The following is a 27764-nucleotide window of genomic DNA, read 5'->3' as shown; positions in this document are numbered from 1 at the left end:
CTATAGCTTTTCCTACCATTTCCAAGCTTTTGGGATACTGCTCTTCCTTACTCACTTCGTTGTCAGGGACACCACGTAAGAATCTGTCCCATAGATGGTAGATGATTTATTAGTTTTGGTGTTTGCCGAACGAACCTGAAAATGGGAGAATGGACAAAAGTCTGGTTAGGCTACTTTCAATTTCACCCAGGTCCTAAGGAAAGAAAAAGAAAAAAACAAAAACTGTTCCCTGGGTAGTCACCCCAGTACACAACTTGACCCTAAGGGAGAAGATTAACCATATACCTCTTTCCAGAACCATTATCCCCATGCACAATATCTCCTGTATTTCTCTTCCCTCCTTTACCTTCCCTTCAGCCAGTCCAAAGACAATGATGTATTCTGCTGGCCACTGCAGACAAGTAACAGCACTCTGTAGGAAAGAAAGAATGAAAAGGATAAACCTGTCTATGTATGTTAGCACTTTGATAACAACCTGAGCCTGAACATCCCACCACATGCCACCACTCCAACCACCTGTAGGGAAGGAGAGGAGAGGACACAACTGGGCTCTAAGGAGGAAAGCACAGGGGGATGAGCAGCCAGGCAGTACCATTCACACAGTAGGAAAAGTCAGAGCCAGATGTTAACAAAGGCAACTTCTCGTTGTATTTATAAGCGGATATACTGATACATGCTTGTTCATCCTAATCTCCCAGGGACTGGTTTGAACTTTACCGTCTGGATGAACTTGTTACAGATGACTTTCTTGTCACCCCTGTCAAATAAAAGGAGGGAAGCATATTACAAACCACTTCCACGAATAAACGGGCACAAATGATGCTGGGGGAGGGGAGGAATTGTAGATACCTTCCCTGGCCCGCTAGTGTTTCCTACCACTCCATAGAAGCCCTCAAAGGAGCCTGAGTAGCTTTGGAAGAATAACAAAGACAAAACATCACTCCAGGCTCCCCAGGATCTCACAGGGCCTCCTTGTTGATCTAAGACTGACTCTTCCAGGGATGGGATCATAGAACACGTGGTGCACGCAAAGGTAGGGAAGCTACAACAACGGACTCCAGAGGGCCTCTGCCTTCCAAGCCCCAGCTGGCTCCTCAACCTCTCTATTCCCCCCTTCCCAGTGAGGCATTTCTTCCTGCCTTTCCCTTCTTCTCTGGGACACCCCATCTCCCAATCTCTATCCTCACCAATCTTCTCCAATCTTGTAGACGTAGATGATGTTGTCAGTCTGTCCTATGGCAATCTTGGTGGAATCAGGAGAAAAAGCCATGCCCTTCACCATATAGCTCTTCCTGCCATACTAAGAGTCAAAAAGAAAAAAGGAAAGAAAAAGAAGTAATGAGTATCCTTAAAAGGGAAGAAAAGGTGGACTTCCCTGGTGGCACAGTGGTTAAGAATTTGCCTGCCAATGCAGGGGACATGGGCTCGAGCCCTGGTCCGGGAAGATCCCACATGCCGCAGAGAAATTAAGCCCGTGAGCCACAACTACTGAAGCCTGTGCGCCTAGAGCCTGTGGGCCACAACAAGAGAAGCCACCACAATGAGAAGCCCACACACTGCAACGAAGAGTATCCCCTGCTCGCCACAACTAGAGAAAGCCCTCACGGAACAACGAAGACCCAACGCAGCCACAAATAAATAAATAATAAATAAATAAATTTTTATATATAAAAAAAGAATACTGTGCTCTAATCTACAAAAAGAAAAAAAACAAAGAAAAGGTGCCTGTGTGACTGTAGTGGGCTTGAGGGCTTTATACTGAGAAAAGGAAGGGCAGGCCATTTCCTATGCCTGTGGTTAGGAAGCAGGATAGGAAGTTTTCTAGATTTATAGGGTCCCATCAACAGGTTAAGGTACACATGAACGTTCCCTTCACCTTCATGTCGGCTGGTTTGGTGGAGAATTTATCTCTTCGCTCCCCATGTTCATCATACAGCAACACCACTCGGTCCACTGCGCAGACAGCAAATTTGGCATTGTTCTGGGACCATGCCATGCAGGTGACCTTTGCAGCTCCATCCTGCAGAAGCAAAGGGGCAAAAATAAACCCAGGTGCTGGTCTAGAATGTCAAAAGCATTTCTAGTTCCATTACTTCTAGTGTGACTCTGGTCAATTTTCCTTCTAGCACAGTCCTTAAAACAAAGAGATCCCCATAATCCGTCCAGGTCTCCAAGGCCATAGAGCCCCGGATGGTGAGAACAAAGTGCTTCTAGAAACCCATAATGCAAATGCACTAAGAGGTGACATGGAAAATCAACTGTACCAATGTGTCCCTGCAGTGGCCTCCTTATTCCCTCATTCCCCAGGTCTGCTACTGAAATAAATGCAAAGTTTTGGTCTTTAGCCATTCATTCAATTAGTGTTTTTTGAGTACCTTAATAAAAAAGGCACTTGGCCAAGGGCTAAGAGAGAGACAAAGAGCAAAACATGGTCCCTGCCCAAGGATCTAATAAGATGGTACAAAAAATGGGAAAAGCCCCATAAGAGAGGCACATATAAAGCACTGTAATACTTTGGAAAGGTTTGAGATAATTTTCCACTTAAATGATCAACATTAAGCTTTGAAGAATGGATACAGTTAGGTAGGGAAATTACCTGAGGTAGAAGGAATGGCATGAGCAATGGCAAGTTCTGGTCAATAAATAGTAATTTAATTTAGCTGAAACTATATTGTAAATAGCAGAATAGAGGAGGTAAGTCAGGAAAAACAGACAAGAGGCCAGTTCAACAAGGGTCTTTGAAGCTAGGCTGAGTTTGGGCTTATTTGGTAGGAAAGGGAGAGACAGTGAAAGTTCTGGAATGGGAATTAAAATAATCAGAGTTGTGACTTAGGATAAACAATGCCACTTTGGTTTTTGTATTTTTTTTTCCTTAACAATCCACTTCACAGAAGCCCAAGTTAGAAGCGATCAACTCCCAGTGAATTATTCTTGCCATGTCTGTCCCTTCCACCACCAGCCCTGGTGGTCTGTGGTTCTGCACTAAGGATTTCCCTCCTTGAAATAAAAAATTTAATTTCTGCTCCAATTGTTTAACTACTTGGGCTCTACAGCCCTGGCTTAAAACATTGTTAATTTTTACTCCTAAACTACCCACTTCCAAAGTCAGAAGTAAAAAAGGCATTTTTCATCAAAGTCCTCAAACCGGAGTCAGAAAATAGCCACACCACCACCTTTAGCCCCCTCCAACTCTTGACTAAATTAGGTTAGGAGGGTAGAGGGCTTATCAATTATTGCCAATCATCTTCCTTAATCATTTTGCCCAATCCTGGGCATTCAGCCCTTACCTGCATCATGACATCATCTTATTTTGAAAGATTGAAGGAAGATTTCATTTCCAATTATTCCATTAGGGTAAAGGAATTTTAGAAATACAGATTCAGAGAACAGTTTACTGAGCAATGAGCACACCTCTCTTTTGTTCTGATTTCCTTCTATTCTCTTAAAGCCACATTCTCTGTGAAGCCTTCCTGATTCTCATAATCAATCAATTCTCCTTTCTCTACAATATGTACCTCACAGGACTGTAGCGAGGATTACATGAGGTAGAGAACAGAATAATAGCTAACCTTTAACAAGCATGGACTAGGCACTTTGCTAAGCGCTTGATACGCATTATCTCATTTAATCTCATAACTGAGGTAGAAGCTATTATTATGCATCTTTTACAGATGGGGAAACTGAGGCACAGAAAGGTTAAGTAATTTGCTCAAGTTTACAAACACAGTTTAAGTGGCAGAACCAAGATTTAAATCCATGTGTGTCTGACTCCATAATCCACAACACTAGCTTCTTTACTTATGCTGCCCTGGTACACCTTAAACATTCAGTTATGACAGATATTCTTATTAGCTTTCTATTATTTTGTCCTTTGCATTTTGAATGTCCTTCTCTCGTCTATCAGTTTTCACGCTGCTTTTCAGTTTACAACGTTCTCTTGTGTATACTACGTTCTTTAATTCTTCCCCCTAACCTCCTAAGGCTGCGATTATTATTACTCCCGTTTTCCAAATGTAGAAGTTTGGGTGACTGCTCAGAGAGCCTGTGTGATAAAGGCTAAAGTCAGGGGCATCACATCATTTATTTAAAGTAGTGGGGCGCTAGGACTTGAATTCTGGCCTCCTGACTCCGAAACCCAGCCTTTCTTCACCATGTTCTAGGGCTCCTCCCTCAGTGTCCAGCCTCTTCTGAATCTGAGATCTGCACCATCAGAACGAACGGTGTGGTCGTTTGCACTCCTTTAGGTGGGGCTTACACCTAAAGCGCTCATTTGAGAGGTGTAGATTAATGTTCGTTGTTTACACGTGCGCCTCTGCCTCTAGTACGAGCCTCTTGAAGGCAGGGGCAACAGCTGAGCAAGTTCTGGATCCCCTGGAGCCCCACCATGGGACCTGGTACACAACCGATTCGTTAATGGAACGAAGTGAAAGCTACGGTGCTCAGCACTCCATCTCACCTACTCAACACTCTATGGACGTAGCAGAGTCCGAATCACAACTATAGCCTTCGGTCTTCTGAACACAGTAGGCGCTCAACGTTTTTAAACTTCAGTCCCCCACTTTTCTTGTAACATTAAGGCGGGCGAGGGAGGGAAGAAGCACGCGACTCCTCACCTGAGGGCTCAGCAGGGTCCTCAGGTGCTTCAACTGCATGACGAACACCTGTCTCTCAGATGCCAACAGACAGCGGACAACTCCCGTGGTTACCTGGACAACCCGCCACGCAGCCGCAGCGGCAGCCGCTGACGCAGAAGCGACCTGAGCGCGACACGCGTCGCAAGGTCACCGCGTAGGTTCGCAGCGAAGCAAAACAGAACCCGCGCAGCCGCAGTGAGGTCTAGGGCGGGACCCCACGCGCGCAGAGGGCTTGATGAATCTCTCCTCGACCAATCCCATCGTGGCATGCAAACCCAAACTCCAGCCACGCCCACAAGCCTTCCGCAATCTCCGGGGTCCTACGTAATCGTAGTCTCTCTAGCTGTTCGATGTACGTAAGCGTGGCTGAGTGCCTTCTTTTTTTATTTTTTTTTATTTTTGCGGTACGCGGGCTTCTCACTGTTGTGGCCTCTCCCGTTGCGGAGCACAGGCTCCGGACGCGCAGGCTCAGCGGCCATGGCTCACGGGCCCAGCCGCTCTGCGGCATGTGGGATCTTCCCGGACCGGGGCACGAACCCGTGTCCCCTGAATCGGCAGGCGGACTCTCACCCACTGCGCCACCAGGGAAGCCCAGAGTGCCTTCTTTTAATCTACACAACCCTGGAGGAAAGCAGGGTAGTTGCTATTATAGGCCTTTACAGTTGACGGAATTGATCCTAAATAGGTTATGTAACTTGCACAGGATCACAAGGCTGATAACGATGGGTAACAGGGAATACTCAGTATGTGTCTGCCAGGTACCGTGCAAAGTGTTGTACATGCATTGTCTCCTTTAATCTCAAAGCCACCTTTTGAAGGGGATAGCATTATTAGTCCCATTTTACATAACATGAGACTCAGGATTAGAGGGGTCACTTGCCTTAGCTAACATAGTGCGTTAAGGACGGAACTGGGATTCGACTCAGAGATGATGCATTTAAACACCCTTTGTATTCCTTCTTAACTTCTAGCTCCCTATCTCCATCCCATGCTACTACATACCCTGTGACACTCCTATCCCCAGAAATGATGATGTATCCAGAGTCTTCGGAAGCAGTGGTCAGAGAGAGGTAAAACACCCTACTTTTGAAATGGAAAATGGTGAGTTTAAGACTGCTGCTTAGATCAGGATGCTTTATGGTTTAGGGCAGAGGGCAGACAAGAGCTTGGCTCACCTGACAGGTGTAGTCTTGTGAAACCCGGGGGTGGAGCTTGGTTAGGTTTAAAAGATACTGACTGACTTCTTGATGTTTGTTTCGATTGGGGTCCCTTTCAGAATTATTGGTCTAATTTCTTGTAACATACCAGAGAGATCAAGATGCAAAAAAGGACAGTTATTCATAAGCCACCTCCCGGAGGATCATACGTGGGATAACTGTTACCTTCCAGACAGTGTAGCATATGCTGTCCAGACAGATTCTCAGTTCTGAAGTCTTTCCCACAGAGTGCTTGCAAATGTCAACAGGTGTTTCTTTCACTGGCACCAACCTCCCCGTGGAACTTAGGAAAAGGTAGAGGACAGTTCCTATTTTCACAGGAGACAAGTAGGCCCCAGAGCCCAAATTATAATTCTTTTTTTTTGTTAATAGTAATGTTTTTTAAAAATTTTATTTATTTTTGGCTGCGTTTTGGGTCTTTGTTTCTGTGCGCAGGCTTTCTCTAGTTGCGGCCAGCGGGGGCTACTCTTCCTTTTCGTGCACGGGTTTCTCACTGCGGTGGCTTCTCTTGTTGCGGAACATGGGCTCTAGGCACGCGAGCTTCAGTAGTTGTGGCGCACGAGCTTAATTGCTCCACGGCATGTGGGATCTTCCCGGACCAGGGCTCGAACCCGTGTCCCCGGCATTGGCAGGTGGATTCTTAACCACTGCGCCACCAGGGAAGTCCCCCAAATTATAATTATTTTGACAAGAGAGTTCCAACCCCAGTTTTATTTCCAGAATCCTCCTCTGGATATAATGGCCGAGAGTGAATATAAACTCATTTATTCTTCACAATTATTACTGACTTTGACCGAATGAACAGAGAGACATACAGACAAAAGGGAAAGCAAGGGCAGGGAAGAATAGGCACAGAAATGCACGGGAGAGGAACACCTGGCACCCAGGGATCCATTAGTGTAGCTGTTCTTTCATTTGTCCCAAGACCTTGTTCAGTCCTTTTCTGAAAATTAGCTCAGGGTTGATGAAATCAGAGGAATAAATGGTGAGGAGCTGGGCTGCCGATGTGGGCAGTGAAGATAAAAAGGCTACTGGCCCTCTCATGTGCCATAACCTTAGTTTCCATTAGTACATGAACAATTTATATCCTCTTTTTTTCCTGCTCCCCCTTCTCACCCAAAAAAGGAAAAGGATCTAGGGCCTTGGTTTTCTATGCCTCTTTCTGGCTCTGCTCCACCCAATTCCAGGCTGGAGAATCAAAGCAAACACCTTCAAATAAGAGTCTGCTCCTGTCAAGTTGGTGGTGGTGTGAAGGGCCCTTGTAGTCAGGGGAGAGACAGTGGAGAAATGTTTTCAGCATATTAGACAGTATCCCATACAGTCAGCTCCAGTTTGTCCAAGAAACTTTATTGGAAAAATGTCCAAGGAGTGAGATCACCAGCAGCTGAAGGGGCTGCCAGGTGAGAGGGGGCGCACCTGAGGCTCCATGGAAGACATTGGAGTAGTGCAGTGCAGCATCTGTCTCCAGGCCCAGACAATTCCTTTTATTTGCTGGGAGAGGTGGCGTACCCACAGAAACACTCCTCTCTGAGACCCAGAGGCAAGATGTGGGGGCAGCTGGGGATGCCAAGGATTCTGATGCAGGTGAAATGGGGGCCCCATTTGGGACCTAATGGGATAGGGTTGAACAAGTGACTCTCTCCTGGACCTGGGGGATGGAAGGACATATCCCATCTGATATCCACTCCCCAGGTCCAGGGGCTCAGACCCTAACAGACCTACCTTCTGGCCCTGCTCACAGTGGAAAGAGAATGGATGCCAGGCCTGAGATTGTGGGAGTGTCATTACCCTCTGGGAGACTGTGGGATCCTTCAGTCTTGGGCAAATCACCATCTTGGGCTCTCCCTGACCCCATCCCCATCCCCAAGATGTTAGTGCATCTGTCTTCTGGTTCTGTTTCTTCACTCATACGTCAATGGTGTTGATGGAGGGTGAGTTTTTCTGTGAAAGAAGATGGCTTGAGTCTCATTTCAGGAAGGCGATAGCCTCCTCCATCCCAAATTTCCACTCTCCCTCTTCTCTTGCCCCTCTGTGGCCCTTCTCCCTTTCCCTTACTGCTTCTAGAGGCAAAATCACCCTTCCCTCCCTCTCTGGCCGCACATCACCTGTCTCGCCCCCACTGGCCTTCCCTGAGGACTCTGTTCCGGTCCCTTCCCCTTCTCCTTGGGGTTATTGTTGGAGTCATTGTCCTTGATGATGTCATACTGACGGCAGAATAGCCCAATTACAGCTGAAACACAACAATACAATCTGAACCTTGATCTTGACCTCCCCACTCACAGCCTCGAAAGGCAGTGAGATACCCACACAGTTTCTAGAAAATCCGAGAAGAAAATCTTTGAATTCCTGGTCCCCATGCACAGGCACCACCTTCTTCATCATCCTCTCTGGGCTCCCAAAAGCCTCCTCTCCCTCTCTTCAAACTTTTCCTGCCCATCCCTCTCAACTAAACATCTCCCCACGCCACTGCTCTCACCCCCTTTCTCCCAACAACCTTCACCAACTCCCACCTTCACTGAGCCCCACTCAATCCATGGTCCCCTGTCCAGCTGCTTACTCACCAGCCCACATGAGCAACACCACCACAATGATGACCACTTCCCCCGTCTGCAGAGGTCGCTCTCCATCCAGACCCTCCACTGTGATGTCACCTGAGAAGGAAGGAGACGGACCCCAGGTTACAGGGAGCAGCTAGAGAGCTATGTCTGTGCAGACAGTTAAGGTTGGAGATGCTGGGGATTAGAGCCAAGGAAGACCCATCACAGCGTTGTCACTGGTAGCCCCTCTCTGGGAAGCTGTTGGTGGACAGGTGGTTAGAGACCAAAAAGCCGGGGCGGGGGGGCTGCAGGTCAGATACTCACTCATTCAGGCTGCAGCTGCTGTGAACTGAGGCTGGGTAAAAGGAAGCTTAAAAGCCCTTCCCCCAAGGAATTCATTACCAGCCTGTCTATACCCGGTCCCCTGCCAACCTGCTTTCCTTCCTTTTCTGGCAGTACAATGAATTAAATCATCCTTCTATTCATCTAAGCTAGACGGCTGCTTGCTTTGGGGAAGTAAACAGGAGACCAAAGACCAGGTAAAGAGCCAGAGAATCAAAGCTTTAGGGAGCGAGGAATACCTGAGACCCTCACCTGGGCTCGAGCTGTTTGAGGGTAGCCGGTCAGAACCCTTGAGAGTTCGGAAGTGCACCCGCGGCCCTGGGGGGCTTTCTCCCCGAAGGCCGATGCTCCTGACCTGCACTGTGTAGTCACTGTCTTCAGCCAGGCCCCAGAGGGCACAGGCCCGAGTGGTGGTGTTCACCTCCCGGATCACACGTTGCCCCGGTCCATTCTGTCGCTGCAGGGAGTTGATGAGAGAGGAGGACAGCCTCACCCTGGTCCCAGGCCACCTCCTGAACATCCAAGCACTCCAAGGGAGTAAGGGTGAAAAGGGCAGCGTGAGCCAGGGAATCCCAGCTCCCAGATTCTCCCACAGCTGGGAGAGGAGCTGGGGTGGGGAGGGAGGTGACAGAAGGAATGTTCAGAGATCCAAGGACATGGGTTGGGGTAGCAGAAGGGTGATTCATACTTGCTGGGAAATGGAGTAGCCAATGACGATGTTGCCTTCTGGGACGTCCCAAGACACAGTGGCCGAGTTGGCTCTGAGGTGAGTGACTGTCACATTCACAGGAGAGGGAGGCCGGTCTGCGGGTGCCAGTGCGTTAACCGGTTAACAGGTTCCACCCACAGACTAACTCTGGTTACCTCCCACCCTCTCCCCCTTTACGCACCTGCTCGTACAAAGCCCAGGTCACAACTGACCAGCAGGAGGACAGTGGGGCTTAGATATGGAGAGAGGGGCATTAGCGAAGCCATGGTCCCCACCGAGTCCTCTGGGAGGCACTGGGGCATCCGTTTGACATCCAGGCGGGGGTCCTGGAGGTGGCAGGAGTTGTGGGAGGGTCAAGGACTTGCCAGAACGAGCGGGTGGGCAGCAGCTCTCCCGGTCTCCCCACGGCCCACAGCAGCCCCAGAGCCCCCCTTTTCCCCATGCCTTCCTGGCCCCCGCCACATCCCGGCGCCCCTGGTGCGCGGCTCTGCTCTGCCCACACCCACCTCCGCCGGTCCTCGCGGTCGCTCAGGCCTCGGGGGGCTGCTCGGTGCCCAGAGGGCGGCCCATCGCCCGACTCCGTGGCGCTGTCCCTACCCCATCCCGGCGCGGGCCCGGCGAGGCGGGCGGCGCTGGACCGAGCTGCGGGCAGAGGGCGGAGGCGTAGCGGGCGCGGGCCGCGGGGCTGCGAAGCCCCCTGAGCTCCGACCGGCCGCGCAGTCTGTCCGAGAGCAGGGGGCGGTGCCGGCGCGGCCCGGAGGCTGGCCTGGGTCCCCGGGGCGGGAGGCGGTGCGGCTGCCTCCGCCGGCCCCTGCAGCAGATGTGACCGTCCCGGCGAGCCAGCCGCCGCCTTCTGCAGAGCTGGCCCCCGTCGCTCCGCCGCAGCCCGGCCGGGACGTGCGGGCCCGCCCCGCCCAGCTGGGGTTCTCGCCGCCGTCATCAACGCCCCCCCAACCCGGTTCTTTCGGGACTCCTCCCACGACCCTCTCATTGGCGGCCTCTCGGGCCCCCAAAGCTCCCGATCCCGGCTCTGTGTGATAAGCCCCGGCAGGGGCGTGGGGGGCGGGGGGATGTCGGGAGAGGCGCAGGTGCGAGGGACTCAGGCACCTGGGAGGCCTCTCCCTCCCCAGATGGAATTAGCCGAGTTGGGAAGTGGAATTCCACCTCCGGTGCCGGAGGGGACAATGATGGAGATAATAATTATTTTGACAATCTCCTACTTGTAGACTGCGTCAGCTTTTAAGTATCTTCCCCATTCATAATCTGATCTTGATTCCCTTCATTCTCTCAGTCATTCTTTCATTTATTAGCCAAATATTTATTGAGCGTTCTCTATATGTCTGGCATGTTAATAGCTGGAGATACGGCGATTATTAAGGGTGCTGGGTTTATAGGGGAAATTTAAAGAGAGACGACCTGTTTCTTGTCTTATCTCTGGGACTTACTGTGTGGCCTTAGACAAAGAGGTTAATCTAAGTCTCAGGTTTCCCACCTGTAAATCAGAGCATCCAAAACCTCACAGGGCTGTTGTGAGGATCAAATGAGACAATATTGGGGAACGATCTTTATAAAGCTTATAACACTGTGTGAATGAGAGATTATGATTAATTGCACCAATTTGTTAGTTACTTCATTTATTCAATAAACATGTAAATCCTTAAGTTATTTCATGCTTTGGTTGAGCATGAGATCTGGAGTGAGAACCTGGGTGTGGGTCCCAATTCTGTCAGCTGTGTGATCTTCAGCAACTAACTTAACTTCTCTGAGCTTCAGTTTCATCATCTGAAAAATGAGGGTGTCAATATCATCATCTTTTTAAAAAAATGGAACCGTAATTGATTTACAAAGTGTTAGTTTCAGGTGTACAATAAAGTGATACATATATACATATATTCTTTTCCAGATTTTCTTCCATTATAGGTTATTACAAGGTATTGAATACAGTTCCCTGTGCTCTACAGTAGGTCCTTATTGTTTATTTTATATATAGTAGTGTGTATCTGTTAATCCCAAACTCCTAATTTATCCCTCCCCCCCACCTTTTCCCTTTGATAACCATAAGTTTGTTTTCTATGTCTGTGAGCCTATTTCTGTTTTGTAAGTTCATTTGTATCATTTTTTTAGATTCCACTTATAAGTGATATCATATGATATCCGTCTTTCTCTGTCTGACTTACTTCACTTAGTATGATAAATTCTAGGTGCAAATGGCATTATTTCATTCCTTTTAATATCTTCTTAATGTATCTAATGAGATACTGTATGTGCAAATGCATTGTTCAGTGTAAATAAATGTTAGCCAAACTTGTATTTAGGGCAGATACTTTGGTTTCTAATTCTCATTGCAGTATTTCTATTTCTGTGGCACTTTCCCCTGTAATATCCAGTTCAGTGCGTGCACCCCTGGGGCTCTGAAGCTTCTGTTGCCTTCCTTCTGAGAGGAGAGTGAAATGGGGCAAGTGGGACAGGGAGGACTGTGTGTGCTGAGCATGTGATCAAGCCATGGCCCAGGTCCTCTGACCTCTGCTGACCCTGAGAACCCTGATCTCTGGCCTCCTGATGCATCCTGGTTCCAGAGCACTCGTGCCCAGGGATCCTTTTTGCCCTGGGCCTGGGTATTGTCCTTCCGGGCTCCAGGCCCTCCAGAGAAGAGGGCATTGTCTGAAGGGCAAGAGTAACGAAGACCCCGCGTCTTCCTCTTCAGGGACAACCAGAGGCTGGGGAGTCTGGGTGCCTGTAAAGAGGGACCTGGGGAGCCCCCGTGGGGTGACTAGAGGGCTGAGGACCTAGTGACCAGGAAAGGGTGCAGGCAGAGGTGTGCAGAGAGGCCAGGGTACTTGGGTTCATCACCACTGTGGCTCAGATAAGGCCCCGCCAACTGGAAGCAGTGTCAGTGTGACAGAAGGGGCTATGTGGCTGAAGAGGGAGGCACAACAGTGTGTCCACAGTGTCGGACCATGCCAGGCACAAAACAGTTTCAACGTGTGATTGAGACCGCGGAGCCTGGCAAGTGGGAGGTGAGACCCTTTCTCCCTGTTGGCCTTCTGTGCTGATTCCTAGTATCCTGTCTCATCTGGACTTCCCTGCACCCTGGGTTTCTGCTTTCCCCGTCCGCCTTCCCATCTTCCTTCCTGATTTTCTTTCTTTGATAGGCCCAGAGTACCAAGTGCAGGCTAAATCATTTTTGTGTGTGTGTGTGTGTCCCAACACTGTGCCTGCTGCCACACCCACCTCCAGTTCGGCAGACGTGAATGAGGCTCCCTGCCATTGACCTTGTCCCCCCTTCCCTCTAGTTGTCTGGGTATGAGGCAGCCCTGCCCATCACAGAGAAGTCAAACCCACTGACCCGGGATCTGGACAAAGCAGATGCCGAGCAGATTGTTCGATTGCTGGGGAAACGTGATGCTGAGATCTTCCAGGAGGAGGGACAAATCAGGCCCACATGCCAGGTGACTCAGCCGCATCCCCTGGACACTGCAAGTAACGATGCCCACTGCAGCCCCACCCCACCTCAACCTCTGCCCTCTCAGACCATGGTCTGGGAGCCCCTCCCCCGCCCCCCCCAACCCACTGTCCTTTTCTTGGCTGTTGATGCCTGCCTGTTGCCTCCAGTGAGTCAACTCTGACCACCATGGTATAAGCGGCTGGAAAAGTCCAGGAAGTGCCGAAGGTACCAACTCTCCACCTGCTGCCTGCTTAAATTCGTGTTTCCCTCTACTTTTCTCTCTTCTTGGTCTCTATTTTTCCCTTTTATAAACTTCTATATCCTTATTGTCATCTTATTAATCAACAGTAATTATAATAACTATTACTGCATAATACTATATAACTGACCACGTACTTTCACACCCATTACCTTCACAAAAACCTGTAAAGTTGGTGTTATTGTCTCCATTACTTTTCGGATGGGAAAACAAAGACTTAAGATAATCACAGTAGCTTTTGCCCAAGTACACGCAGCTAGTAATTGCCAGATAATGCTGCTTCCTATCTGTGACAAAGCTGCTTTCCGTCCTTTCTGCAATAAGTAAGGGTTTTTGGGTTTTTTTTGGCTGCGTTGGGTCTTTGTTGCTGAGCGCAAGCTTTCTCTAGTTGTGGCGAGTAGGAATTACTCTTCGTTGTGGTGTGCAGCCTTCTCATTGCGGTGGCTTCTCTTGTTGTGTAGCGTGGGCTCTATGCATGCGGGCTCAGGAGTTGTGGCTTGCGGGCTTAGTTGCCCCGAGGCATGTGGGATCTTCCTGGACCAGGGATCGAACCCGTTTTCCCCTGCACTGGGAGGTGGATTCCTAAGCACTGCCCCACCAAGGAAGTCCAGTAAGGGTTTGAATAAGTAGCTAAACCAGAGTTGGGGATCAGACTGAAGTTTCTTTCTCAAATCCAAGGTTCTTTCTGCTACACCATATTCTCTATGTTCTGTTCGCTTTGGGGATAAGAGGGGGGTTCTGTTACCAACCAAAAAGAGAATATGCTTCTCCCAACCTGGAGACCTAGGCATTTTTCTTTTCTCAGGAGCCTGAGGGGGGCGCTGGTGGGGCTGAGTGGAGGGATACCTCTGGCAGGATGGCATTCCTCATGTCGGTGAGTACCTTGATCGCCGGTTTTGCTCTCCGCCTTCTTGGAGTGAACCTCAGGACCATAAAGCTCTTCATAGCTAAGCTCCTAGGTGGACCGCCTCCAGCTCCGGCTCTCTTTCTTCTCCAAAAGCTAGATCTCAACATGGAGTCCCATTTCTTCTGAGCCCATCTGAGCCCCACCAGTCTATTGCCAATGTCTGTACATCCCACACACCCCTAATCCATCATCTCCAAGCAGCATATTTAAGAGTCAGATTCCAAGCAGTGCTGGCTTAAGCACTGACCTAAGAGAATCATTATACAGCCTCTACCCTCAAGGTGTTGAAAATCCAAGATAATTGTTCCTTCCCTGTCATTACTACTCCATGTTCTCTCCGACTTGGCAGGTCTCCTTTAACCAGCTGATGAAAGGTCTAGGACAGAAACCTCTTTACACCTACCTCGTTGCAGGAGGTGACAGGTAAGCCAGGCTGGCCTATGAATATTTTGTTTGGCCTAACTAGTGTCTTTTAGAAACTGAATTTGAATGCTTTCAGGTGGAGATGGTGTCCAGTTTGCTCTCCACTTCACGTACTTATGTTGCCTGACTAGCCCTCATAGGCATTGAAGTTTTTCAACCCTACAGAGTGTTTATCATGGTGCCCAACAAATAGTAGGTGCCCATTCAGTGACAGTTTTCTCTTCATTTCCTTCTCTCAAAGCAGCCCTAATAAACCATAGGTTTCTGCTTCCCAAGCAGTGCCACTGACCTTGAGTCTGTCCTCTTAGGTCTGTGATGGCCTCTAGGGAGGGGATGGAAGATAGTGCCCTGGATGGGATCGAGGAACTGTAGAAGTCTGTGTTTTCCACTGACACTCAACCATAGACCTCTGTCTGTTCCTTCTCGTGGGGACATCAAAGCCCCAACATCCAGCCAAAGCCCATCCCCTGCCTCCTCCCTGCCCCCCAACTCCCTTCCAGCCACCCCCCACCTCATCCTGGCCCTGACATCCCCACACAATATGTTTATACCCTAGAATCCTCTTGGTGGCACTACCTCACCCATCCTCCTCTCCTAGGTGGCTGCTGGGAAGAAGAGGGTGATTGTCATCGGCATTTCAGCGGGACTCTCTGTGAGTGTGAAGACGGGCTGGGTGGGTCAATTTTATAGGGAGGCAGGGAGTAGGAGTGGAACAGCATGGAAGATAAATCAACAAGATTTAGCTAGATTTAGCTAGAAAACAGAAAGGGCTTGTGTAAGGAATTTTGATTTTACTCTCACTGATTAGGATCCAGTTGCATGAATGTGGGACAAGGGGGGAAGGGATCTTATCCCACAATAACTGTGTACCCATCCACTCAACAACCAAAATAGATAGAGTAGTCCAGGGCTCAGCAAACTATGCTGGCAGGCCAATCCAGCTGCTCCCTGTTTTTGTCAATGACATTTTACTGGAACTCAGCCATTTGTGTTTACATATTATCCATGGCTACTTTGACGCTTCAACGGTAAGACTGAGTCATTGGACAGAGATCGTAGGGCCCACAAGCTTAAAATATTTGCTTTCTAGCTCTTTACAGAAAAAACTGACCCCAGACTAGTCCCTTGCTACTTAACGTGTGGTCCTTACACCAGCAACATCAGTATCACCTGGGATCTGTTAGAAATGCAGAATATCAGGCCCCCCCACACCAGACCTACTGAGTCTGAATCTGCATTTTAGCAAGATTCCCAGGTGGTTTGTTTGACATGCACTGGGCTAGATGACCCTGAGTTTCCGCTCAGCTGTGCAGCTCGGACTCTCTGAATTCACTGAGCAGGACCTGGACCCCAGCAGATGTGGAACGAGGCACACAAGGAGAGCAGGACACTGACCTCATGGAGCTGACAGTTTAGTTCTGTATTTTCAGACTTTACCACGCAGAAGATTTCCATGGGAGAACCTGTTAGAAATGTAGGTCTAGGGAATTCCCTGGCGGTCCAGTGGTTAGGACTCAGCGCTTCCACTGCCAGGGCCCTGGGTTCAATCCCTGGTGGGGGAACTAAGATCCCATAAGCTGCACGGTGTGGTCGATAATAATAATAGTTAATTAATTTTAAAAAAATGTAGGTCCATGGGGTCTCCCCTTCAAATTCAGATCCAGTAGATTTTAACTGGGCTCAGAATCTGCACTTAAACAAGCATGTGCGGGGCATTCTGATGTACGTGGGCCTCGGGCAGAGCTAGAGTAACCCCCCTCATCGAACCCTCCCCTCTCTCCCTACCACCAGGCTCCCTCTGTGGCAGCCCAGATGGACTACTGCATGGATAACCCAGCGGTCTTTTTGCCAGTCCTGATTGGTTTCCACCCAGTGAGCATGGCCAGGTGAGCCTTCTGTAATGAAAAGTCGTACACAGAACTTCTGTAATGAAAGGTCATGGCCAGGCCCCTGGGGGAGGCTGGAAGGGAACCTGTGAAAATCTACAGGATAGTCACAAAGGAGAGGGCAGGGCAAATATGCTCTTGTTCACCAAATCTCAGAATATTAAAGTAAATAAAGGTGCAAACGAAGCAACTGACAAAGGATTAATCTCCAAAATATACAGGCAGCTTATGCAGCTCAATATCAAAAAGACAAATAACCCAATCCAGAAATGGGCAGAAGATCTAAATAGATATTTCTCCAAAGAAGGTATACAGATTGCCAACAAACACATGAAAGAATGTTCAACATCACTAATCATTAGAGAAATGCAAATCAAAACTACAATGAGATATCACCTCACACAGGTCAGAATGGCCATCATCAAAAAATCTACAAACAATAAATGCTGGAGAGGGTGTGGAGAAAAGGGAACCCTCTTGCACTGTTGGTGGGAATGTAAATTGATACAGCCACTATGGAGAACAGTATGGAGGTGCCTTAAAAAACTAAAAATAGAACTACCATACGACCCAGCAATCCCACTACTGGGCATATACCCTGAGAAAACCATAATTCAAAAAGAGTTATGCACCACAATGTTCACTGCAGCTCTATTTACAATAGCCAGGACATGGAAGCAACCTAAGTGTCCATCGACAGATGAATGGATAAAGAAGATGTGGCACATATATACAATGCAATATTACTCAGCCATAAAAAGAAATGAAATTGAGTTATTTGTAGTGAGGTGGATGGACCTAGAGACTGTCATACAGAGTGAAGTAAGTCAGAAAGAGAAAAACAAATACCGTATGCTAACACATATATATGGAATCTAAAAAAAAAAGTGATTCTGAAGAACGTAGGGGCAGGACAGGAATAAAGATGCAGACATAGAGAATGGACGTGAGGACACAGGGAGGGGGAAGGGTATGCTGGGACGAAGTGAGAGAGTGGCATGGACATATATACACTACCAAATGTAAAATAGATAGCTAGTGGGAAGCAGCTGCATAGCACAGGGAGATCAGCTCAGTGCTTTGTGTCCACCTAGAGGGGTGGGATAGAGAGGGTGGGAGGGAGACGCAAGAGGGAGGAGATATGGGGATGTATGTATATGTATAGCTGATTCACTTTGTTATAAAGCAGAAACTAACACACCATTGTAAAGCAATTGTACTCCAATAAAGATGTTAAAAAAAAATAAAGTAAATAAAGGGTGTTCCTAAGCTTAGGAAGTTTTTTGTTGGTTGGTTAATTTGCATATTCTCTCATTTCAGAAAGGATTGAAGGCAGCTTATAAAGGTTACATAAAATATAAGAAAGCATACATTTAAAATGGAATGAAGAGGCAAGGAAAACGTGGGTCAGAGGATAGAATGGGCTCAAGAAAATGCATACCACAAAGATCTGTGCTTTCATCTGAGGTGGGTCCCCAGCATCTTTTCAAAGAAGGAATACTGGGTGCTGACTGGCCTCCTAGTCTCCTTTGCCTAGCTCCCTTATTTTAGGCCCTTTCTCCTTCATGCCAGGAGCCCCTTTGGTCCCCTCTGGCTACTCACATCTCCCACCCTGTTCCCCTTTCCTGAGATCCCTGTGCCTCCAAGTCACCTCCCTCTTATTCTCTGTCTAAATGGCCACTTCGATCTCAAAGAAGGCCAGCATATATTTTTTAAATTTTTTATTGGAGTATAGTTGATTTACAGTGTTGTGTTATGAAGGCCAGCATATTAAACCAATACTGCTCAGGTGCGATTCTGTGAACGCACTGCCTTGGGAGTGTTAATAAGGAAGGTTCTTGTATGAGAGGTCTGATGTTGTAGGTTTGAGGTAAGGCCCGGAAATACCTACTTTTTGCAAGCATCCTTGGAGATTCTGATGCACAGCCAAGCTGGGGAAACTCTGCTAAATGAACCATCGGAGGGGGCCACCCAGTGAAGCTGAGGGCTTCCTGTCACCGGAGGTATTTCAGCGAAGGCTCGCTGACTACTCAAGAGCAGCTCTGTGTGTATTTAGTGTGGTCTTGGGGAGACGGACAGCTGAGTTCCGAGAGGCTTTTTCAGCTCCCAGATTCCAGGCATGTAGTGTAATTCATACGAAGGTATAAATGATCTCTTTTAATGGAGGGCTTTCCTCACCAAAAATGTATCTGCTGCAGTGGATGCTAATTTCAGGGACCGTGACTAAGTGAAATGAAGGATTTCAAACAATGTAGGCGTGGAGATCTTCCAGTTGTTCCTTAAATCAGTGGCTCCCAAACTTGGCTGGTCTTCAGAGTCATCTGGGAAGCTTTTTAAAAATACAGATTTGGGGGCTCCACTCCAGAACTACTGAAGCAGACTCTCAGGGTGGGTGTGGAAACCAGAAATGGGTAGTTATTAAAAAAAACCAAACCTCCCCAGGTGATTTTGCTGACCTGCCAAGTCTGGGGATCTCAGTTTTCAACCACACAATAAACACTGTTGCCTCTCTCTGCAGAGGAGACATGGCAATAGGACCTGTGCAAGGACCAGGACACAAGAAAGTTCTGGTCTCAGGCTGGAACTTTTTACTTGAGTGTTGGCTTTGCTCTGGGCTCAAATTGCTGAATGTTTTATTAACCCTCATCCTTGGGGTTCAGGGACACAGTGCCCCTATGAGCATCAAAGCACATCTCTCTAGGAAATTGTTGACCTCTGACCCCAATCTCAATGTGGTATTTGGTCCCAACTCTCATCTGAGGCCCTTCCTTTAGATCCTCACACATGATCCCCCCTCTGTCTCTCTTTGGGCCCCAGAAATGACCCCATTGAAGACTGGAGTTCGACATTTCGACAAATAGCAGAGCAGATGCAGAAACTGCCGGAGAAAACGGAAAGCTTTTGTGCTCAATCCTGCAACTGGGGTGAGATCTGCCCCCACCCCTACCCCTCACACCCACCTCCGGACGGCTTGCCACTTAGGGCCTCTGATTTTAGGTTTTGTTACATCATGTCTAAATTCCTGGTGTCGTGTATCTACTAAAATGTTGTAAATCAAATCCTGTTTTCTCGTTTTGGTTTTCACCTTAAGATGTTTTATTTCCATTCGGACCCTGTCTCTTAAATAAGTCATCATTAAACACCTAAATGGTCTAGGGCAGTTTCTATATAAAGAAGCTCTTTTGCATCTGTGTGTAGAAAGTATTGCTTCATGTCTCTTTTATATGTTTCAGTTTCAAATATGGGCTTTAAAGAAAAAATGGGATGTAGTTTCATTCTTCTGCCTAAGACTCTCCAAAATTGGTGTGGCCCTTCTAAGCCTCCACTGCTCCTGTTGCTTTTTTCTCTGGATTATGGCTGCGTCTCACTAACATCATCTGCCCTTCCTTTGACCTTACTAGGGCCTTAACCAAACCCCTGCCCTGCCCCACTCTGCCAGGGATGGGCACATCTGTGACATTCTCTTTGATCTTCCTTTTGCGAGATAGGAAGGCAGGAATTCCACATTACACACAAGTTCTGCATCTTTCATCTCCCAGATGCTCATCTCTCCTCCTCTCTACAATTATTTACTTTTAATCTCCTTTTCTCAGACACTGCTTTTATCATTCTTCTTGCTGTAATCTCTTTATCTTTTTGGTGTGTCATATTATATATCTGTATGGTTACAATCAATGGCTGCTTCACTGGTCTGTCCAAGGAGCATGAAATGTAGTGTTTGGATTAAAAACTGTTATTTAAAAAGTGGGGGATGGAGGAGGGAGAAAGTACTTGGCAAACAAAAACAAAAACAAAAACAAAACCTCTCTGAAAAACCCTTATCCCCAGCTAACAGGACACTCAATTATTCTGGCTTCCTCTCCAGAGTCCTGAATGTACCATAGAAATGACCATAAGTGGCCCTTTCCCCCTCCCCTCCCCTCCCCTCCCCTCCCCTCCCCTTCCCTCCCCTTCCCTTCATTTCCCTTCCCTTCCCTTCCCTTCCCTTCCCTCCTCTCCTCTCCTCTCAGTTAAGCCCTCAACCAGCACTCCTCCTCACAGCACACTGGGGGCCACCAGTCCTACAAATGCCTGCTCAGTGGCCACTAAGCAGAGCGCATGTCCAAGAGCCACTAACCAGATTGCATGCACAGTGGTCACTAACTAGTAAACTCCAGGACCTTCCTTCCTCTCCCAGTTTCTCCTGGGTGTCATCACTCTGCAGCCTGAGGGCCTCAGTGGCTCCTCCCAGATGAAGGGTGGAAGTGCCACCAAGATCCTGCTGGAAACCCTGTTACTGGCAGCTCACAAGACTGCGGACCGGAGCATCGCAGCATCTCCGAGGTAGGGAGGATCTGGACCAGAGAGAGATCAGAGTCAGGCAGTGGGTGGGAGGGTGCAGGCAGGGGAATGGCAGATCCAGATCTGGAGGGTGCGCTGGTAGCAGCAAGACTGCAGCCCTGCCGTTCCTTCCCTGGGAAAGGAACTGGCAGGGGGATGCCACTGTTCCCATCACACAGTCACAAAGTCTGGCTTGTTTCCAATGGACCCTGGGTTCCTCAGGTCCAGACCTGATCCCTGTGCACACCTGGGACATCCAAAGCTAACCTAGCTTCCTAGAGTCTTTGATGTGGGGATGGTCCAGGCCATGCAGGGTAGAGGTCATCCTGCTGTGGGCCTGCCTCCCTCACCAGGGTCTCTCGCCTAGCTTCCACGTCGCTCACTTACCCCCTCGTCAACTCTCTGATCCCACCCTCCTCCCAGTGCTCTGGATGCCCTATTCTTCTCTCTGCTCTTTAGTCTTCTTCCCGCTGAAGCCCACTTTGCCCCTGTTGAATGCAGTCTGGCTCTGCTTATCGCTTCCCCACGAGGGACCAGCAGAACTTAGTTTCAAGGGAATTGCACCTTCCCCAGGGTGGGAGGGACTCAGGCTTTCTGAGGGGGCACTGGGCCTGCCCTGGGAGCTGGTGGACTTTCTCCCAGATGCCTTCTGGAAATCCTGCGGACATTTGAGTGGGCTCATCAGGTGACCTAGAGTCAAAGCCCCAAGATCACCACCCTGATGAAGCAAGTCAGCACCAGGTGTGTAGATGTGTATTTGGAGGGGGGAAGCGGCCTGGATGGGGAATGTCATGAGAGCAGGGGAGACTCTATGAGACATGATAACATGGGGAGGGTAGCGGGTCTGCGTGTTGGAGGGTCAGGGTAGGCTTTTGGTTCGTTTACTCCTGTGTTCTTCTGCGTGTGTCTTTCTCTGATCTCTGGATTTTCTTCACTGTGATCTCTCATGTCCTGACCTCTGACCCATTCTCAGCCTGGAGAAAAAAGGCTGAGTATACCTGGTTGGCTGGCAGACCCTGGGCATCATTGCCATCATGGATGGAGTAGAGTGCATCCACACCTTTGGTGCTGGTGGGACCCCGGTGTTGACTTACTTCCCGATTCCTCCTGATCCAAACCAACTGGTCTGCTCTCCAAATTCTTTCCTACTCCCAACCCATGGAGGCTCCTCATTCAATGTCCATCCTGCCCTATCTAGATAGGCATTTCAGTCAAATGCTCCTTCCTTTGAACCTCACTCAGTCCTTGATCCTTCAGCTCCCAGCCCCATGCTTAGCTATGGCCTCCCAAGTGTGTTACTGCTTACCCTGCACCCCACTTGCCACTTTCCTCCCAGCCCCACTGACACCTCCCCAAACCTAGAACCTTCCTCTCCTTTGAATCCCATCACTCCTCTCTCCCTGTCCTTAACCTTCCCAGATTTCCAAGATGTCCGTGGCTTTCTCATTGGTGATCACAGTGACATGTTTAACCAGAAGGCTGAGCTCAACCAGGTGGGAAGATGATGGGGCTTGGGGAAGTTGGGAAGATAACTGGTGTGCAGAGGGTGGGAGAAAAGAGGAAGGTGGAAACAGGTAGGGGAGTACAACGGGATTCCCTTCTAGAGAGGGAATGTGGGTTAAAGGTCATGAGGCCTTGGGGCAGCACAGGAACAGTGTGGAAAGCTCTGGATTCACCCCCCAAACCTGGCTCTGGTCCAGTGCTCTTCCGTCAGCATGCTGCATTATCTTGGGCAAAACACTTTACCTCTTTGAATCTTGGTTTTTACATCTGTAGATAAAAGCTCTGCATTAGATGTCCTCTAAGGGCCTCTTTGGTCTTCAAGTCTATATGCTGGAGTTTTCCATGGGAAGGACTCTCTCCTCTTTCTCTGCCCCAGGGTCCCCATTTCTCCTCCTCCCACGAAGACTTGACTTCCATCCTGCCTTCCCTTGCAGAAACTGACACCGTGGTCTTCATTTTGACCCTGGATGGTGAGAGGGATGATGGGAGTGGTGGGGTGAGGGGATGGAGGCAGCTGAGTGACTCAGAGGAACTATCACTTTTCTGGGTCTTAGGGCAACTGCTCAGAGGGAGGGACAGGAGTGTGTGTCCTGACTGGACCCCAGGGGAGGAGAAAGAACAGCTGAAGAGCCAGGCTTTCCACTCTGACGCCCTGCCCCTCTCCTAGACAACCTCAAGGAGGTGCAGATGCTGGTGGAGCAGGTGAAAGAGAAGACCTCCAACATCCAGGCCTTGGCACACAGCACTGTAGGGCAATCCCTGCCGGAGAGGGTCCAGCCTTGAGGAGGGGACCCGGGGCAGCAGTTACAGCCAGGGCTTCCTGTAACTTCCATCGCGGTTCCTGCTCCTCTCTCTCTCCAGACCCCTCTGAAGAAGCTCTTTCCCTCCATCATCAGCATCACATGGCCACTGCTTTTCTTCGAATATGATGGGAACTTCATCCAGGTATGGGGAATGAGGAGGTAATATCTGCAGTGAGGGGCACAGAGGAGGAGGGATTCCAGGAATTAGAAAACCCAGGGCCGGAGGGTAGAAAGCTTTGTCTGACTTCCACAAAGCCAGCTGGGCAAGTTCTAGTGTTACCAGGTCACTCAGAGTTTCCAAGTCAATGGGCTACTGCATTCAGTTCTCTCGAGAAATATGCAAAAGTACAGGATAGGCCGCCAATCACCTGACAGATACTCATTTGTCCTTTGTCACAAGTTAATTGTCGATACTATAGTCATCCTCACTGTCCAAAAGCCTTTAAGACATATTTTTTTGCAAGTTGTCCTATGCTGAGTTCACTGCAGATAATAGTACACTGATACAGTCCCTGTTTACTAATGAAATTATGATCCAGTACAAGCATTGCTAATAACCGTAGAAGTAATGATCACTTTGGGTGCACTTTGCAGTTTAGCGTTTGGAGTGGGCAGCAGGACGTCTGGATGCCAGTTCAGTTCTGCTTCGTGGCCGAAGAAAGAAAGCAGTTTTACACATCTCTGGTCCTCAGTTTTCTCACACGACAGCCCTCCATCCTCCATGGGGCGGAACCAGGCCCATGAAGGGTTGCCCTGGAGAGATGTGGCCTCATCCATTATTCAAACTACTTCCTCCAGGAAGCTTCCCAACTTAACCAGACAACAGCTGACATGCTCCTTATCTGCCCTCAGAACTCAATGGAATTCTCTCCTCTCCCCCCGGAACAGGGGATCCACACTCCTTTCAACGTGTATCTTTGTCTTTCCTTCCAAATGGTGTTCATTGGTCATATCCCTACTTCTTTTGGCATGCTTTCCACATTCATTGTCACCTTTGAGATTTCACATCTTCTAAGAAGTCTTTTCCAATGAAACCCACATCTTCTAGACCCCTCCTTTATGTTATATGCCCCACCATACTTATAGGTTCCATTGTATAGTCATAATACCTAATACACAGAGACCTTTGCACTTTACACAATATTTCAGGTATATTATCTCAGTTCTCTTAACAGTCTCCTAAGGAATGTATGTTTAGTGTCCCCATTGCCCAGATGAGGAAGATGAAATTAAGAGATTAAGGGATTATAATCATGACCACACAGATAAGAGAGGAGTCAGGATTTGAACTCAGGTTTTGGGACTCTAAATCCATGGTTTATTTCACTATACAAGATAAATGTCAACCATATTCATGAATTGAGCCCGATCCATTTATTCATTCATTCAACAAATATTTTTAGAGTACCTGTCACATGCCCGATAATATCCCAGGGATAGAGGATATAGCAGAGAATGATGATCTGTGATATTTTAAAGAACTGTATTTTTAAAGAAAATTGTAATAACAATACATTTTTTAATTGTCAAAGCTTTAGAAAATACAGAAATCAAAAAAAGGAAAAAAATCATCCATAATCTACCTTCTTCCAAAAACAAAAACAAAAACCACTCAGACAAATTTTGAGACTGTCTCTCTACTTTTTTATGCATATGTAAAAATAGTTATATAAAAATAGGATCATACATGACATGCTGTTTTTAACTTGCTTCTCTTTATTTAAAATTATGAACACCTTTCTGTACTAATATATCTACATCATCATTTTTAATGTCATGTGTTCCACGGTATGTGGACTGTAATTTGTTTACTCTAGCCCCAGTTGTCAAACACTGTAGTTTCAATATTATGGCTTTTTTTAAAATGCTGCACAGAATATCCTTATACACACATTTGACTCTCTCATTAGGGTAAACCTCCAAAAGTGGAATCAATGGGTCAAAGGGTGTTTAAAATTTTAAGGCTTTTGATGCTTGTGGTTACCTCCAAAGAGGTTTATAAACAAAGTGTAAAATTGGTTGTTCCCCACAACCTTAAAATACTGGGTAACATTGTTCTTTTTAATCTTCGCTAATCAGCAAAGGAAAAAAAGTGAAACAAAACGAAAGGCATTTCCGTGGTAATTTATATTTAATTACTATGGAGATTGGCTCCTTAAAGACATATATACGCCATTGAATTTTTTTCTTTATTGTACTGCTTCTTCATGTCTTTTGGGCATATTCACCCAATCTTTTTTTTTTAATTAATTAATTTATTTTTGGCTGCGTTGGGTCTTCGTTGCTGCGCGCGGGCTTTCTCTAGTTGCGGCGAGAGGGGTCTACTCCTCGTTGCAGTGCACGGGCTTCTCATCGCGGTGTCTTCTCCTGTCGCAGAGCACGGGCTCTAGGGTGTGCGGGCTTCAGTAGTTGTGGCTCACGGGCTCTAGAGCACAAGCTCAGTAGTCATGGCGCATGGGCTTAGTTGCTCCGCGGCATGTGGGATCTTCCCGGACCAGGGCTCGAACCTGTGCCCCCTGCACTGGCAGGTAGATTCTTAACCACTGCGCCACCAGAGAAGCCCCTCATTCTTTATTAGGGTATTTTTTTTCTTACTAATTTATAAGAGAGAGTGTATATAGCAAGGACAGTAGCCTTCTTTTGCTGTTCCATGTTTTCCCCCAGTATGTTATTATTAATTTCTACGTTTTTGATGTAGAGACATTTAATTTACATTTTGGCATAGTCAAATCTATCAATCTTTGTGTGTTTCTTTTTTTCTTGATTCCGGTTTTTATCTTTTTAAATGTACTGAAATTGAAATACGGAGGCTTCTTTTAGAGCTTATAAATATTTCGTTGTAGAAATAGTTTGATGTAACTCAGCCCACACTTTTATTTTGAAAAATTTCAAATCTGCAGAAAACTTGCAAGAATAGTATCAATGATACTATAGTATACTACAGTATACTATACTATACTAATAATACAGCGAACACCCATATGCTTTTTGCTAGATTCACCACTTATTAACATTTTGCCACAGCTGCTTCATCTCTCTTTACCCCTGAATCATTTGAAAGGCGATTGGAGATATGATACTTGACACAAGTTACTGTGTTCCCTAAGAACAACGGGCATTTGTCTATATAATTATAATTATCACACTTGAGAAAATGACAATTAATACAACACTATTATCTCATATACAGACTATATTCAAATTTCCCCAATTATTCCTGTGTTGTTTTTATCTTCCAGATCCAGGATCTGAGCAAGGATAATGCGTTGCATTTCGTTATTGTGTTTCTTTAGTTTTCTTTAATCTGCCTGAGTTCCTCAGTCGTTTTTGATCTCTTTCATCAAAACACTGATATTTTAGAAGTCTAGACCAATTGTTTTGCAGAATGTGCCTCACTTTTGATTTGCCTGATTGTTTCTTCATTATATTCACGTTAAATTTTGGGGCAGGAGTCCTGCATAGATGAGGCTGTGCCTTTATCAGTGTATCACATGTAGAGGCTCCTAATATCAGTTTGTCCCTTTATTGGTGATGCTGCGTTTGATCATTTGGTCAAGGTGGTGTCTGTTAGATTTCTTTGTATCTTATTCCTCAGCAATCTTTCACCCACGGTTTTAGCATCCACTAATGATTCTTGGTTGAATCAATTATTACTATGATGGTTTTAAAATGGTGATTTTTCTATTTGTATCCTTCTGTCTCCATTTACTAGTTGGCATTCTTCTGTAAAGAAAATCTTTCTTCTCTCCCCCCCTTATCTACATTTGTTTGTTTAGTATTGATATGGACTCATGAATTTTTGTTGTTGTTGTTGTGTGTTTTAATGCATTCCTGTCATTATTCTTTTTTTGGTGTGGGGGTACGCGGGCCTCTCACCACTGCGGCCTCTCCCGTTGTGGAGCACAGGCTCTGGACGCACAGGCTCAGCGGCCATGGCTCACGGGCCCAGCTGCTCCACGGCATGTGGGATCCTCCTGGACCGGGACACGAACCTGTGTCCTCTGCATCGGCAGGCGGACTCTCAACCACTGCGCCACCAGGGAAACCCCATTATTCATTTTAATGCTCAAAATGAGAGCTCATTCAAGCTGGCCTTTGTGTTCTTGTGACATATCTATCCACATTAGCATTTGAACACTCTGCTGTATTTCTTTTTGCCAAAAAAATTTTTTCTTGTTCTCTTATGCAATATACTCTTGTGCCTTGCATTTTTGCTTAACAAAATATACTGAAAATCACTCCACTTCAGTTTAAAAATCTCTTCTTCATTATTTACATTTGTGTTTGTGTGTATTTGTGTGTGTATTTGTGTGTGTGTGTGTGTGTGTGTGTGTGTGTGTGTGTAACCCAGTCATCTCCTATGCAGGAGCACAAAAATGTTGGGCCACATTCACCTTATACTTTCCCTGGTTCCAGCCCTGGAATCAATCATTTTCCAAGGAGCCCTGGTTGTTAGTTGAGATTGGTATTTAGAAATCTAGGTGCTAGGTATGCTCACTGCTACTGGTTTGTTTTGCCTCTAAGCCCTTTCAGTAGAAAGAACAAGGAAATATATATATATATATATGTGTGTGTGTATTCACACACACGTACTCTCCTCCAATATCATCAGTGTATTTACCCATTTGTTCAGTCCTACAGTAAATACCAAACAGTTTTGGAATTGCTACCCTAATATGACTGTCATCAACAAACTTACCAAGAAGTGGTTGAGATTTTTGCAGTTCTTTTTGTCCTTTGATCACATCCCACTAGATAAAGTGTTCAAAAGTCACTTTC

The 27764-nt window shown here is 47.2% G+C and overlaps 3 protein-coding genes across 6 annotated transcripts in view; 1 reads left to right on the top strand and 2 right to left on the bottom strand.

Annotated features, from left to right (window-relative positions):
* IFT172 (intraflagellar transport 172) overlaps positions 1 to 4797 on the bottom strand; it is a 42007-nt gene extending 37210 nt beyond the window's left edge. The window contains exons 1-6 of one of the 3 annotated variants that reach the window (XM_073791496.1): positions 4614 to 4797; positions 1877 to 2020; positions 1188 to 1300; positions 718 to 757; positions 347 to 412; positions 56 to 135 (exon numbers count right to left, since the gene is read on the bottom strand). In XM_073791496.1, the coding sequence (XP_073647597.1) occupies positions 56 to 135; positions 347 to 412; positions 718 to 757; positions 1188 to 1300; positions 1877 to 2020; positions 4614 to 4652 (482 nt within the window). In that variant the 5' untranslated portion in view covers positions 4653 to 4797. The remainder of the gene's footprint in view (positions 1 to 55; positions 136 to 346; positions 413 to 717; positions 758 to 1187; positions 1301 to 1876; positions 2021 to 4613) is intronic. The other 2 variants (XM_073791495.1, XM_019943056.3) reach the window with 2 other exon arrangements.
* A 2858-nt stretch (positions 4798 to 7655) lies between these two features.
* Positions 7656 to 9756, bottom strand: FNDC4 (fibronectin type III domain containing 4). 2 transcript variants are annotated; one of them, XM_019943054.3, is made up of 6 exons: positions 9621 to 9756; positions 9419 to 9534; positions 8983 to 9187; positions 8413 to 8502; positions 7957 to 8081; positions 7656 to 7792 (listed from the first exon to the last, which is right to left on the bottom strand). In XM_019943054.3, exons 1-6 carry the CDS (start codon positions 9739 to 9741, stop codon positions 7757 to 7759), a joined length of 693 nt encoding a protein of 230 aa, XP_019798613.1. In that variant the 5' UTR covers positions 9742 to 9756; the 3' UTR covers positions 7656 to 7756. The 2 variants fall into 2 exon arrangements, with proteins under 2 accessions (XP_019798613.1, XP_073647599.1); XM_073791498.1 differs by lacking the exon at positions 7957 to 8081 and having other exon boundaries at positions 7657 to 7792.
* Positions 9757 to 10257: 501 nt separating this feature from the next.
* Positions 10258 to 27764, top strand: part of GCKR (glucokinase regulator) — a 29324-nt gene continuing 11817 nt past the window's right edge. Inside the window, 17 exon segments of the mRNA XM_019943053.3 lie at positions 10258 to 12456; positions 12733 to 12899; positions 13052 to 13109; positions 13949 to 14017; positions 14400 to 14473; positions 14782 to 14851; positions 15072 to 15125; positions 16265 to 16359; positions 19177 to 19246; positions 19248 to 19283; positions 20564 to 20682; positions 21322 to 21420; positions 21653 to 21750; positions 22099 to 22172; positions 22559 to 22652; positions 22850 to 22953; positions 23044 to 23127. Coding sequence (XP_019798612.1) covers positions 12397 to 12456; positions 12733 to 12899; positions 13052 to 13109; positions 13949 to 14017; positions 14400 to 14473; positions 14782 to 14851; positions 15072 to 15125; positions 16265 to 16359; positions 19177 to 19246; positions 19248 to 19283; positions 20564 to 20682; positions 21322 to 21420; positions 21653 to 21750; positions 22099 to 22172; positions 22559 to 22652; positions 22850 to 22953; positions 23044 to 23127 — 1425 coding nt within the window. The 5' untranslated portion in view covers positions 10258 to 12396.

This window comes from Tursiops truncatus, chromosome 14, assembly GCF_011762595.2.
Source record: "Tursiops truncatus isolate mTurTru1 chromosome 14, mTurTru1.mat.Y, whole genome shotgun sequence".
Lineage (NCBI taxonomy): Eukaryota > Metazoa > Chordata > Mammalia > Artiodactyla > Delphinidae > Tursiops > Tursiops truncatus.
This window is presented reverse-complemented; position numbering and strand designations above follow the sequence as displayed.